The 14,913-nt window shown below is 42.6% G+C and overlaps 2 protein-coding genes across 2 annotated transcripts in view; both read left to right on the top strand.

Moving 5' to 3' along the window:
• The first annotated feature begins 359 nt into the window (after positions 1 to 359).
• Positions 360 to 7,020, top strand: urb2 (URB2 ribosome biogenesis homolog). The gene is made up of 4 exons (XM_031846936.1): positions 360 to 1,226; positions 3,287 to 3,383; positions 3,911 to 4,038; positions 6,535 to 7,020. Exons 1-4 carry the CDS (start codon positions 1,053 to 1,055, stop codon positions 6,730 to 6,732), a joined length of 597 nt encoding a protein of 198 aa, XP_031702796.1. The 5' UTR covers positions 360 to 1,052; the 3' UTR covers positions 6,733 to 7,020.
• Positions 7,021 to 10,321: 3,301 nt separating this feature from the next.
• galnt2 (UDP-N-acetyl-alpha-D-galactosamine:polypeptide N-acetylgalactosaminyltransferase 2) overlaps positions 10,322 to 14,913 on the top strand; it is a 49,988-nt gene continuing 45,396 nt past the window's right edge. Inside the window, exon 1 of the mRNA XM_031846107.1 lies at positions 10,322 to 10,813. Coding sequence (XP_031701967.1) covers positions 10,718 to 10,813 — 96 coding nt within the window. The 5' untranslated portion in view covers positions 10,322 to 10,717. The remainder of the gene's footprint in view (positions 10,814 to 14,913) is intronic.

Genomic DNA, 14,913 nt, shown 5'->3' with positions numbered 1-14,913 from the left:
TACGTGTATATGTGTATGTATATACGTGTATATGTGTATGTATATACGTATGTGTGTATATGTGTATGTATATACGTATGTGTGTATATATACGTATATGTGTGTGTGTGTATACGTGTGTATATACGTATGTGTGTATATATACGTATGTGTGTGTGTGTATACGTGTGTATATGTGTGTATATACGTGTATATATGTATGTGTATGTGTATATATGTATGTGTGTGTGTATATATGTGTGTGTATATACGTGTATATATGTATATACGTGTATATACGTGTATATATGTATGTGTATATGTATATATGTGTGTGTATATGTGTATGTATGTATATACGTATGTTTATGTATGTATGTATATACATATGTGTATATGTATATATATATGTGTGCAATACCCAAACCAGTAAAGTGCCCTCTACCTGCTGTAGTGTTTGATTGAATGAATTAACACTACTGGATATACCGTGGCGTCTGGACAGGAACAATTCATAATCTATAGCAGGAACAAGAATCCAAACTAAAGCCGTTGTCGTTCACTTGCAGCCTCCGTCTGCCAGTTTAGAGGAGTGAGGAGTCAGCAGTTAATGGCTGTATAAAACAGTCAATAAAACAGGTTTTTCAAAAATTGTGAATCACTGTAACCACGTTAGGCCCTTGAGCATACAGCCCAGAAAAATATTAGGCTATTGCTTCCAGTAGTATGCAAGATTAGCTATAGACAGACAGACAGACAGACACGCACACACACACAACAAAAACACATGATCCCCTCCAGGCTTACACCTGGCAGAGAGACAAATTGGTGTTGTCAGTTTATTCATTTTCATATTGAATTTGATGTTAATTACTTTTAGAAAGCTTTACATCCCTGACATGTTGTGTCTGCATTTGCAGCTACTTTCTCTCCTAGTTGTGTCTGAACATGTCTCCCTCTTCTAACTCCTTCTGTGTGCATATATCTCTCTCTCTGTGTTACAGTTCCTTGTAAAATCGTCCGCTCAGGACGTCTCGTTGACCCTTCCCTTTACTGTTCCTACGGTGACGTCAATGACATCACTGCTGCGCCAGGGGGAGGGGCTCATCACCAACCCTCACCACGTCATATTGGTCCTTGGAGCGCTGCAGTTGGTGCCCCTCCACCACTTGACCCCAACCGTCTACCAATCGGCGTTCCTTGCGGTTCATGAGGCGCTGTTCGCCATCATCCAGTGTCATCCTCAGGTATGGAGAAGGGGTGAATGGAGGGAGGAAGGGAATGGTTGAGGAAGCAAAGTGAGAGGAAGTGACATAAGATGAATGAATATAATATGCACCGTGTAGCCGTGAGTGTGTTCGAGAGCATTACAGAGAGACCGTTTAGAAGAACGATGGCACATATCTACACTTGGCTCAAACTACTGCGGTGTAATCCAGCAGTCCTGTAACACACCTTCATGAAGGTTTTAATGTTCACTGTCTGTTGAAACTGCTTTAGAGAGGTGTTGGTTCAACTGTATGGTCAGTTTGTGATGTTGTGTCGAACTGAGAGATGTTTCTACTTTTATGGCCCACCCATTTCCATTTATATTGTTGAGGGTTGGCTGAAAAACACCTTTCTGTGTGACGTAGTCCATCAGTCAAAGATAATGCCTTAAAAGATGGTGCTCTGTGTAGTAAAGATGTGAATAAAACATTATCTATTGAGTTTAAAGGATCATTGTTGACAGTGGAAATGTATCCTGTAGGTTTTTAAAGGAAATTATACGTATTCTAAGAATCTCTGAACTCATAGTGTGCCCCCCCCCCCCCCCCCCCCCCACACACACACACACACACACACACACACTTATGAAACCAAACGTAACTCTTCTGTAATGAAGTTCATTACAGCTCAAAGCTGCTGAATTGAATACCTGCTTTGAAGAAAATGTGGTTTTAAACTGAGCTCACAGGATGCCTCAGAGGAATGTCTCTTTTAAATAAAGGATACTGCAAATCACTAGAGTCATGCTGCAGCTGCACGAAAACCTTATAAAGTCCAAATTCTCAGCTTTTACTGGAAGTGCTCGCATAGCACCCAAAGTGTCAAAAACAAAAAACCCTTTTTCTTTGTAGAGACACACTTCACTAGAAATGTAAAAGATTTAAATCCACATTCCAGCCCACACACAAACCTTTGCTCGGTTTACGAGTTGCGTTTATGTTATGATGGACGTTCATGTGATAATTTTTTCGTTACTTGTTTTTTTAAAATGTTGACGGTTCACAAACAATGACATAATGCGACTGAAGCGGAGCAGCTGCATTGAATCAAACGGGGCAAGAATCAGCTAACTGATATCAGATGTTTGTGAGGACAAAAGACTGCTGTAAAGGAGAGCAGAGAGGGAGGGGGGGAGATAAAAGTTAGGAGGAGGGGACATTTATAGAGGAAGAGAGGGGAATAAAAGCAAATGATAGAGGGTTGAGGGGAAAAAGCACTAGGCGGAGAGCAAAAGACGAGATGTGATTTGAATGCGATGCACAAGGGAAGTTTCTGGAGAAAGTAGAAAAGAGCGGAGTAAGCTGGAGAAAGGAGGAGTGATAGGACAGAGGGGAAGGAGGGAGGAGAGGAGAAGAGAGGTAGGGGAGCTGGCATGCAATGGTGGTTGGCATGAATCTGGTTTAAGTCAATGGAAACTATTACCGAGCTCCAATTAGAGCTGTGACATCATCTCCCCTCGTTTATATTCTCTCTCTCTCCATCCCTCCGCTGTAGGCCTTGAATAGAGAACAAAGAGAGAGAGAGGTGTGGACAGAAATGCAAACGTAGCTCTTGTGGGAATCCGACTTTTACCTCAGTCATTTATTGGACTGTAGGTTTATGGCAGCTCGGTTATGACTCGAGCAGTGAAAATGATGCAGTTGGCTGACGTTGCAAAGTGTTTTTGAAGGCTGTGCCATTATGTTAAGTGGAAATGTTCTGCACAATTTTCTACACGTTTCCCTGTAATCTAACCGACATATTAGTTGTTTTTAAATAATCAAATCTCCTCTACAACACAAAGTGAAGTCATGAGGGTGTAAAATACTGCAGAGCGACGATATGAGAAGTTGGTCTGGCAGAGTGGGATTCATGTGAATGTGAAGTCATACTGTAAAGTCAGTCGGATGTATCCATCCCTCCATACAGTTGAGGTTTTTCCAAACATAAACTTGCTCCAGTGGTCATCTCTAACAACTCTTTTGCACAAGAGTGGTTTATTCTACTACAAATGTTTTACTGTATAAATGTGTTGCATGTATACCTCTCTGGTGCCCAGGTGATGTTGAACGCAGCTCCGTCATTCTTAAATGTCTTCTATCGTCTGGTGGCGTCCATCATGCAGGAGGGTCGGCAGAGAGGAGACAGTGACACAGGTAACCCGTACAGACTCATTATAGACTCGTTATATTACCATGAATGAATGTGGAGAAAACCATGTTGGTTTGGAGAGAAACACTCTCTCAAAACGTACTCACATATACTGTTTGATCTGGGTCTGGCTTGTGGTTTGATGCCCCTCTGTAACAAATTGAATTTATACAAATGAATTGGAAAGTCAGTTTGTTGCTTTATTAAGTCTTTCTACCTTTTTTTCCTGTAACTGGTATGTAACTGTTGGCAGTTTCTGATACTCAGTCAACAGCAGCAGGCTTCCAGAAATAGACAAATGTTGAAATGGTCACAGTCTTTTCAGTCTAAACCCACTGTAAACTGCAGACATCTGTTGCATAAATCTCTACTTAGTCAACACAAAAATGATAATAACAAGCCAATCAGTCTTCTCTTTTAGCAATGACACCAAGAAACAAAGTCCAGGCTATAATCCCTCATGTATACCTGGGGGTGATATCTAAATTGACAAACTTTTTTTTAACATCAATCTGTTTTCTTTGACGTCCAGACGGGGACGTTTATCTCCAGTGCTCCAGGTTGATAGAGAGGATGTACTCTCACATTGCTGCTACAGCCGAGAGCTTCACCACACTGTCGGCCTTCATGGTGGCTCAGTATGTCACAGAGCTACAGAAGGTACACACACACACGCACGCACACACACACACACACAGTTACTGTATCATACAGAGTCAACACGGTTCCTCATCCAAACCCTTCTGTCATCCCCGCTGATTTTCCACAGCTGTGGGTCACGCACGCACGCACGCGCGCACGCACGCACGCACGCATGTATGAATGAGGCAGCAGGATCTCAGCTGATACTTTGATCCAGCACAGTTTGTCTGGATGTGCGCGTTGAGCTGGCGAGATTCAGCCGAGCGGAGTGACAAGAGACGCTGACGCTCAGAGGCAGAGATGGGAGGTTTATTTCCATTGGCCAGATTGTGAATGTTCACAAATCTGAATGAACGGGTCCAGGATTACTGTAACTCTGTGTGCTTTAGGCTGGATGTTCCCACAGAGCAGTGAGTCACGTCTGGCCGGTGAACGTGGCTCCTGTCTGCTACCAGACTGTATTTAACATGACGCCAACCTGACTCGGCAGTTTCCACATTGAGAGGAAGACATGAAAGTGCTCATCCAGACAGACAGACAGGCGGGAAGATGGACAGAGAGACAGACAGAAACTGTGAGGAAGAGGTGTTCGGGATCCTTTTGAGCTCTGTATGAGTCATCTAATTATCTCAAAATTGGATTTCTATTGTGCTTCAAAGATATAGACCTCTTTGTAAGTCAGAGGTAATTTAGCCGTCTCTGTGTCGGCGCTGTTTCTCATGGCTCTTAGCCTGAACTGTGTGCAGCAGCCAGGTGTTATTAGACTGCAGTTAGAAAAACAGTTTTTATACTGGTGGAGTTTGTGAATTTAGGGATTTGTTTAAAGTTAGACTTGCTATTCTATTTAAAAACCCTATCGAAAGAGTACTCTACTGATTTAGCATTGGGCACAATTTAAAGAGAGAGCGTTCAGAATTGATGCACCATAATCAGAGATATTGTCATTTTTATTCCACCAATTCTTCTTGTACACATAATGTAGCTCCGAGCTGCTGGCCTCAATCAGAGAGGAGGAGTGGGCTACAGAGGACATAAAACTCACTTAAAGTTAGTCAAACAAGTGTTAAAGTGTTTGGATTAAAGTTTGGATGTGAGAGGAGACAGTGACTCATCAGCTTCCAGGTGCCTCTTAGTCCTACTAGGACCTCAGACCCGAAATATAACCGTCCATCAGCGTGCTGCTGCTGCTGCTGGACTCTGGTTCTCTTCAGGCATCGCAGAATCCAGATCCGGGTACGATACCGACACCAGAGATCTAGACAGTTGGCGTGTTTCTAACCGTAACTCTGGCAGACCGCTGCGCCACATGACATGTGATAGGTTAGCTTTGTTTGCAGAAAACCCATCACAGGTTGTTTTCTTCTTAATTTGAAGCCTGTAATCGGGTGAGCGTGGTCTTATCTAATCATTTAACAGGTACAGGCGGAGTGTAAGTCATCTTTCACAATGATTCATGTCAAAGATCTGAGGACCGTGGTCCAGCCCACTGTACAAGCCTTCAGGTGTGTACCACCTGTGGGGGTATGAAGTAACAGGGAGGAATAACCAGACACTGTTTAATGTTCTCCTGGCTTGTTATGCAGGGTTCACTGAGCACGAAGATATTTTGTGTGTGTGTGTGTGTGTGTGTGTGTGTGTGTGTGTGTGTGTGTGTACACGCGGTTGTTGTTGTTGGAGGAGAAAGACAGCAAGACGGGCCCTGTGTTGGTTGTTGTTGCTTCTGTCACACAGGTAGAATTGAAGTGTTTGAACATTTTCTGAACCTCAACATGTTTTAAAAATGAAACCGTTCAGTTTAGTTCAGAGCAACAGTCGAGAACAAGAAGAGTGAATGTGACTATAAACTCAATACCACATCTAGAGTACAGAAGGATGAAAATAAGCACCTCGGCAATAAGGTTATGATATTTTATTGATCCTCTTTAGGATGTTTTTTAAAATCCAAGTTCATGGACCAGTTCTTTATAACCAGCCGTCGTCTCCATTTGCCTCGTTAAATATTGGATGTTCCTGCTCCAAACAGGAGTAATTAATTGATCATCAGTCTCGTCCCTTCGGAGTCCTGCTCTTAACATTTGAATGAACGTTTTGCCAGGATAGATGATGTTGTCTGCGCTTTGATGCCACTCAAATTGAGACCCACGCTTATGAAGCTGGATGCGAGACTTAAATTAATATTCAACTATTGTGGCACATAATTTGTGGCTTGATGGGTTTGCCTCAGGCTGTCCCTCAGGCTGTATGTAGACGTACAGTAATCATGTTCCCAATGATCAACTAAGAAAGAGAAAAGACGTGCGATCTTAAAGTGCATGAGGAAAACGTGGACGAGATGAGTCGCTGTGTGAGTGAAACAGGACGGGTCATTGCTGCCTGGTGTAACCAAACCTATTGATGGCGAAACAAAGGTTTTATTCAGGAAGTAGATATGAACATTGTTTGACCTCATCCTTTAAACTCTTGTCTTTTCTTCATTTGTCTCCTCGGCTCTCTTCTTCCCTTCGCCCTCTTCAGGTTACTCTGCGACCAGACGTTAAGCTGCATCTGACTGAGGGCATCTACCGGATACTGGACCTCTGTGTGGAGCAGGATATCAAGTTTCTGACGGCTGGACTGCAGATGGGAGTCAGAGAGGTGTTCAATGAGCTGTACAGCAGCTACACCCACTACCACAAAGCACAGAGGCAGGGAGAGGACAAGTACACCGTTTGAACAAGCACGCTCAGCATTTATTTTAGATTTCAATTTGATTCTATTCGGATAAACTTTCTTGCTATGGAAAGACTTTGTTTATATTCAATTTCTGCTTTTGAATGGGATGAAATCCTGGTATGGGATGAATATTTTGAAATAAGACATGGCAGCTTGTGGATACCTTATGATGTCCACAGAGTTTAAACACAGTTGTCCTTGTTGTTAAAATTGGGAAATTGTACAGTTGCTTTGAATTCTGCACATAAACACAATACAATAATCAATAAACAGCGGCATCTCAAAGTATAATGTTGTTTGTACCCTCACTTATTTGATGTTTTGAATACATAAAGCTGAAAATAGTTAAAAAATGATGCAGCCAAAATTGCTCCAAAATGGCCCTTGGTTTGTTTTTACCAGACCCACATGCATCACTGCCTGATAATCAGTCACTGTTTAATATTTGTTGTCTGCAAACACACAGCAATCTTCAGGTGGATCTCTTTGGTTACACCTTGTACCTTCAACATGCAGCACATGGCTGACTGGAGGAACAGCAGCTAACTAGAGGACCTCAGAATGACCTCTCACTGCATCCATGATACATGTGTGAAACGTTTTAGAATTTAAAGATGGTTTCATTTCATTGAATTGTTAAAGAAAATATAGATATCTGTGAATTATGCTTTGTTTATTGCTGTCTGTCTTTTGATCCAAACATAAACATTTAACATCATTTGAAATTCAATGCCGTCTCAAGTGTGTTTATTTGCTGAGAGGAACTGTGAGGGCAGATTAAAGAGGACGAAGCAGGATTTGAACTTGGGAAGTTGTAGTTACATGCTGATCCATCTTTTAGACTGGCAGGTCCACTGTGACACTTCACAGGATTATGCTTTTTATTTGTAGTAAAGAGCCAGACAAAATACAGGTGGATGGACTGTTTGTATCCAAAAAACACAAAACAAGAACAAAATGAATAATTAAGATATCAGTCATAGCTCTGTTGCTGTAAAATATTTAGAGGAAATTGGTTTCAAGGAATGATGTATCAGATAAATATAGTGTAGTAAAAAAATATATAAAATGGACTCTTGGCCACTGTGCCTGCATGCACAATACATACTCGCTCTCCTTTTGCAGAAAATGGAGGCTTGCTTTTTAAGGGTAAGTCGCCAGGTTATGCAAAACAGCAGTGTAAAAATAGTATGTGACATCTGACAGCTGTCTCAGATCATGTGATCGAGGGCAGATGTTGAAATGTTCCTTCCTCATAGTTTGGCTGATGTTTCAAGGATCATTTTAATTTAAACATACAAGATTTCAGTTTGAATCTAGGCGATAAAGCTGACTTCAGTTTGCTCATGATTATACTATTACACCATGAAAGATGGTTATGAAATGCATGCATGTTAATGTTATTCAGAGTAACTAATTACAGGCACTACATTACAGTTAAGATGGCCGACAAGCTCACAGCCAAGAGAGGAACTTGTTGCCTCTTTTCTATTTCTGGAAGAGCAGACAGCCTAACGGAGTTCTTCTGAGGACATTTGAGACCCTCGTAACAGTTATTCAAAAGATAAAACACTGTGCTGCTAAATTCGCACATCTGTTTCGCTGCTTCTCACTCCACCTCTCCCATTGGTTTGACTTCCATCCATCCATGCTGCAACACTACTGTAGGTAACATAAACACACCGAGTCTCTGTTCAGACCACCGTAGCGGGAGCAGCAATGAATAAGTGTGTGTGTGTGTGTGTGTGTGTGTAATACTACTGGGACACTCTTTGGAGGCACAGAACAACGTGTGTATTGAGAGCACTTTTTTTTTTTTTTTTAACTGTGGGCCATTTTGCTCCTTCGATCAAAAATGACATTTAGTCACCATTCAAATGAAAAATGTCAGAGGCAGATTGAACCACGCTGAACATGAACGAGACCTTTTATTTTAGCCAAAGGACAGACGGAGCTGGTCTGAGTGCCACAGACCACAAAAGTACCAAGTGGTTCGACAATGACAGGATGACTTGCTCCTAAATGTCTCACAATATTTATGTTACTTCACAAATGCTTCTTTTTCTTTGTGGCTGAAAGTTGCTGCATTTTATGAAGGCCCCTTTCTGCTGCTTTAATGGCCCCTAAAATCAGTTTTTGTTTTTTTGTATTGGCTTCTTATGATGGTGGAAGAAGTATTCAAATATTTTACTCAAGCACAAGAAGTAATACCACACTACAGAAATGCTCAATTACAAGTAAAAAGGTATTATCAGCAAAAAGGTGACATTTCCACACACACAGAGCTGTCGAGCAGTTGATCTCTTAATAAATACTGTCTCGCAATGTTTTTCAGACTTGGGCTTTGATTGTTGCATATTTACTCATGAATATTTGATATTGTAGAAAAACATTTTCACACGCTTTAAAGAAAATCCCAAACCATGTCTTGTTAATTTACGTCTTTGTAACTGCATTGTTATTATTAACATTATAAAGTGTTCTCTTCTTCTTCACGATGAGGACAGACCTTCTCATGAACTGTTGTATGCCACATCATAATTAATCAAGACTTTGTGGTTCCTCTGGTATTTGCAATAAGACCAAGAAGAACCGACAAGGCGCAATTCAAAATATATACTGAAATGTGAAATGTGCGACATTTCCGCCACACAAGCTAATGTAACTGAGTTAAAAACATGCACAAATCTAAATTTAAGTTTCAGCTAAAGTTTCGGCTAATTACATTTCAAACGGGACCTAACGTGTGATGCAGACTGGTTTGAGTACAGATGTGCTGCAGCTGCTGAGACCCAGATGAACAGGGCTGAGAAGCTAATGGTGTATGGTTGTGATTGTTTTAGCTTGGTTTGACATTCTACTTTGGGCTTCCAACTAAAGGTTAATGTCATTATTGATTACTCTGCTGATTATTTTCATTGTCCATCACAACATCCTGATCCCCAGGGTGACCGCTTGTTTTGTCTGAGGTCTATTCCAAAAGATACAAACAAAGGGAAGGAGGAAGGGAGAAGTAAAGGAAGGAAGCATTGAGGGAAGGAAGGAAGACAGGAAGGAAAGAAAAAATAAGAGGAGATGAAACTGATACTCTTCCATCCTTTTCGGTTGTCTCTAGCTTTGGTAGCCTGGTTGAGGACCAGAGAAGACAAAGGAAAGGAGGGAACACGGGGACAAAGGAAGGATAGAACAGAGGAAGGATGGAATGAAGGAAGAAACAAAGGGATGGAGGAAAGGTAGAACAGAGGAAGAAAGGTACAAAGTGTGAAAAGAAAGAAGGGAGGAGGAGACAAAAGAAAGAAGGAAAGAAGGAAGGAGGGAACTAGGGTAGGAAGGAAGGATAGAACAGAGGCAGGAAGGAAGGAAGGGATGAAGGAAAGGACCAGGACAGAACCAGTGAAGATTTAAAAAGAAGATAAAATATTTTGCTTTTTCTTACTTAACTCGGGATAAAGTGTCTCTGGCGCCCCTAGCGTCTCCTCTGAGCACGTGCATCTCCACACCAGACAGTGACACTGTAATGATGATCACAGATCTCTCTCTCTATCTGTCTCTCTCTATCTGTCTCTCTCTATCTGTCTCTCTCTCTCTCTCTCCCTCTTTCTGCTCCCACAGCCACATAACTGAGGTTTTACAACAACCACTTCCTACAAGGTCTGTCCCCTCCCACCCCCTCCGCTCGGCTTTAGCACGGAACCGCACGGCACGGCTCGCCTCGCTGTCAGCCCCGGCCCTCCTCCAGGGCTTCCTGAGACGGCGTGTGATTGGATTAGACTCGGATAGCCTTTGCCCTCTCACCCCGCTGATGTTGGCTGGGTGCTTCCTGCTCCCTCCGCTCCCCCCGACCGACTGACGAAGCTTGCCAAAGCCTCACGGCGAAGCGCCCTGCACGGACACAGCCGACCGGGACGAGCCGCTCCAGCCCGACAAGAGTACGAGCCACGAAACACACGGGCAGGCGGACGGGGAAAGAAAAACCGAGGCAGCCATGCGGAGGAAATCGAGGATATTGTTATGCTTTGCGGTGCTGTGGGTGCTGGGGATAGCCTACTACTTCTACTCGGGGACAGCGTTGAGCCGAAAGGTAGGATTTACGTTCCTCGATCGCTGTTTTACTCTCTCTCTCCCGGCTGCACGGTCCGTCTCGGCGTCCGTGTGGATCCTTTTTTCTCCCCGGACAAAGCGAAGATGGAGCGGTTGTGCTTCGGCGGTGCTGTTGTGTCTCTCTTTTTTTCGGGGTGCTCTGTTTCTGCAGCTGCACCGATGCTGTGAGGAATGTGATAAAGGGCCTGCTAGTATCAGTGGGCAGGCATTGATTTGGTGGAGATGAGTGTAGACAAGGGCAGCAGGGTAGCGGGGCTGGCCGGGTCAGCGTGCACGGACCTCCCGCTGTGCCGGTGATTGCCTGCCCGTGTAAAAGTGGGAGAGGAGCACGTCCACGCCGGGGGCAGCCTGTCAGCCGCTTTAACGTGGCGGCGCCGGTTGATGTGACAGCGGAATAAAGGTGAAAGCATGCATAGTGATTGTTATTAATACGAGGCTGCTGGCCTGGCTCACAGGGCCGGGGGCGGGAGGGGTTAGCCTGTAGAGCACGTCAGCACAAACTCTGCTGCTCCCAGAAATGAGCAGAGATCAGGAAGTGTGCAGATTAAAGCAGAGTTAAATCACTGATATGCAAAAAAAGATATCCCATATATATATATGGATTTAAGTCTGTGCGAAGAACCGAGATTCAGTTTAACCATGTCCAGATTGTCTAGTTTGCTGATGGCCTCGGCTGTGTGATAGAAGTTTTATTTCACATACACTCAAATGTCAGATTTGTTGCTACACACAGTTTAAGTTAATGCAGTCTTTATTGTTTTTATGATGTGTTTTTGAGATACAGCATTACGTTTCTAATATTTTGTCTACCCCGTTTATATAAGTGTTGACTAAATATTATAGCTGGAACAATTGATTAGTTGATTGACAGAAAATGTGCTTTAAGTCATTTCTCAAGCAAAAGATGGCAAACAGTCCAACTTTTCAGAATTTGCTTCTTTTCCTTTTCTTGAATTATATTAAACTGAATATCTTTCTGCGTTGGACTGTTTTCTGACGTTAGAGCAAACGATCAATCAAGAAATGACCTGCTGGCAGAGTAATCGATGATGCAAGTACTTGTTAGTTGCAGCTTTAATAGTAACAATTATAACTCAGTTCAACAGCATCACCACCAACTACATCCTCCAAAATGACCATGAAGTTGAATCAACATCTCTCTAAAACAGAAATTGAACAATATAACCTTCATGAAGGTGCAGGACTGTTGTATTGCATTAGTTTTAGGGAGGTGTAGTTTATAAACTAGTCATTGCTTTCTGCTGAAACACAACATTTATCCGTTTACTCTTTCATATGTGGCTACTTATGTTTCCTGTGTGCTTCATGTAGTTGGTTTACAACAACTTCTTACATTAGTCGGCCTTTATGTTAATGCAGCATTCTTTATACTGCAGCAGCAGCAGTAGAAGGTAAGATGGACTTTGTGCATGTAAAGGCATGGATTCCATTCATGAAATACCAGGCCTGTACATGCAGTAGTGTTATGTGTGAAATGTAAGACATGTTCCCATTGTACATACATTTACAGTGAGTGAGTGTGTGTGTGTGTGTGTGTGTATGTGTGTGTGTGTGTGTGTGTGTGTGTGTGTGTGTGTGTGTCTGCCTTTGCTAATGTAGGCCAGTGTCTCCTGCTGCTTGTGTGTGTGTGTGTGTATATGAAGTGCTCTGCGTGGGTGGTTGTGTGCCCAGTACACTCCCTCTATTACCGCTCTAGATTTGTGTGTGTGTGTGTGTGTGTGTGAGTGAGTGAACGCCCTGTGTGTGTAGTCCACCTGTCTCCTGTCTTGTCCTATCTGTCTCTCTGTGTTTGCTTTGCTCCAGTCAACCAGAGCAGCCCTTTTACTCTTCCATTAGGCTGATAGCTGTGCGTATCTGTGTGTGAGCATGCGTGAATGTTTGTGGTTGTTCAGGGGGTCAAAGGGACACTCCACGATAAGCAACTTTCACTGGAGTTGGATTGCAGGCAGCATTAACATGGTGTCGTTACACAAAGAGAGGTTTAAAACAAAGGTGGAGCTGCACAGGTCAACTCCTGTGTTCCATCACATCTTCATCTCCTTTTGAGCGAGTAGAGGCATTTAATCATTTCTCACTGCTGTCATCAAACAAACGTTGTAGCTGTAGGTTAGTGCATTTTTCAAAAGCACTCAAGATTCCCACAAAGACAGACAGATGGATTAAATCTACTGAACCAAGGACCTATGAATGTATAAGAAAATAAAAACTGAATTTGTAGTTAGTTGCTTCGCAGCCCTTTAAGAGCCACATCTAACGATTATTTAGATTATCAATGACTCCGCAGATAATTTCTTTCTATTACTTGTTTAGTCTATCAAATGACAAAATATGTGTCTGAATGACTGTCCAAAGCCCAAAGATATTCACAAAATTTCATGAAACAGAGAAAAACAGCAAATCTACATATTTGAGAAGCAGAAACTGAAGTGTTTCTTAATAATTAACTTAGTTGACGAGTACTGATCATCATAGTGCTCTTGTTATCAACCCATTATAATGGCATAAAGAGTTCCTTCATGGTTCTCTTCAGTGCCTTTTCATCTTTTTCCTTCTCTTTGTAACAGAGAGGTGAAGGTTGCAAAATATGGCTACTTCGTGTAGAGTTGCGGTAAAAGTGTGATTCATAAACGTGTACGTTCAGTCCTCAGTCAGACATTAGATAATGGCGACTCGCTGATGTCTGCAGACTGTTTAGCAGTGCAGAGGAGCATAAACAACAAGAAGCATGTCCGTGAGCAAAACTTGGATTTTTCCAACTTAAAAATTTCCATGCAACCCATGCGTCTAACTTTACACCTCACAAAGCTGCATGTTTTAGTCATCGCTGCTTCCAACCGCTGTGGTGAATCCAGCAGCCATGTGCCTGCCAGCCTGAGCAGGACTCACACTGTCATGGCAGCTGATTCAAACGCTCTGCTAGAAGAATTAGTTCAACCAGTTCCTTCAGCTCGGTCATACACACCCGTGATAATGTGGCTCTTCAGATCAAAGCGCCCACCAAACCGCATTTCTACTATTATCAGTTCAAAAGTATTCTTTTTTGGAAGAATGTCCCTCTGGTTAGAGTCTGTGCCAATTTAAAGACGCTGCTTGAACACAGTTTCAGTGCCTGTGAGCTATCACAGCGTCCTGTGCAAAATTTAACGTTGCCATTTCTGACAAATTCCTTACAAGTTTCTTTTTTTGTAGGTTTGGCAATTTAACTCTCCAGAGGTCTTGAGCAATGTTCCTCATATCTTTGATTATGAATTTAGACCTGCGTCACTGAGGAAGTTAGTCTTTCTTCTGTTCGTGTACACAGCGGTACAGAGTGTTCATGAGCGTTTCTGAGGTTTACTGGGCTGACTCACAGTGTAAACTGAGAGGATAGGAGCAGAGACTTGAGCTGACCTTTATTTCAGGTTTACCCACCCATCAACAACATGCAACTGAGGCACATTGGTCACAATTCACATTTGTATCTTGAAAAAGATAGAAATATATGGAAAATGTAAACATGTTTTTTTGCAGCAAAGGTCAATTTTTTTCTTATAAAACCTGCCCTTTGCCATCTTTTTACAGTCATATCTAGTACACAGTACGGATTCCTGCACTGTGTACTTTATGGATTCAAAGTTCTCCCCTTTCTTCCTCCTTCCACACACAATAAACAGTATGCAGAATGACAGGAAATGTTGGGAGGCACCCAGCAGCCAGACTCGGTACAAACATGTGCCAGTGTCTGTATTGTTGTACACAGGAGGACAATGTTGCAATCATGAGCCTACTGACACACCAGGATGCCCCATTAAAGTCTTCCTAGTTGGACAGACCTCAGAGGGCTTTTCCTGCCAGCTCTTGAGAGACCACCGTCCCACTGTTGAGTCCACTTTCCTGCTAATCAGCGAGCGTGAGAGGGAAGCTAAATGGCAGATAGTGAAGGGTGGCACCGAGCCACGGGAAAAACCAACAGACTTAGTAAGAAAGTTATCAGCTGTTTGATTAAATCTGCCTACAAACGGTAATTAGATTTATCAAAGTACTAAACAGGGGTGTTTTTTTTTCCTTAGAAGAGTTGTG

Source organism: Anarrhichthys ocellatus, unplaced genomic scaffold (assembly GCF_004355925.1).
Source record: "Anarrhichthys ocellatus isolate YVR2014 unplaced genomic scaffold, GSC_Weel_1.0 scaffold6, whole genome shotgun sequence".
Classification (NCBI taxonomy): Eukaryota; Metazoa; Chordata; class Actinopteri; order Perciformes; family Anarhichadidae; genus Anarrhichthys; species Anarrhichthys ocellatus.
The sequence above is the reverse complement of the archived record's forward strand: the minus strand, read 5'-3'. Positions and strand labels throughout refer to the sequence as shown.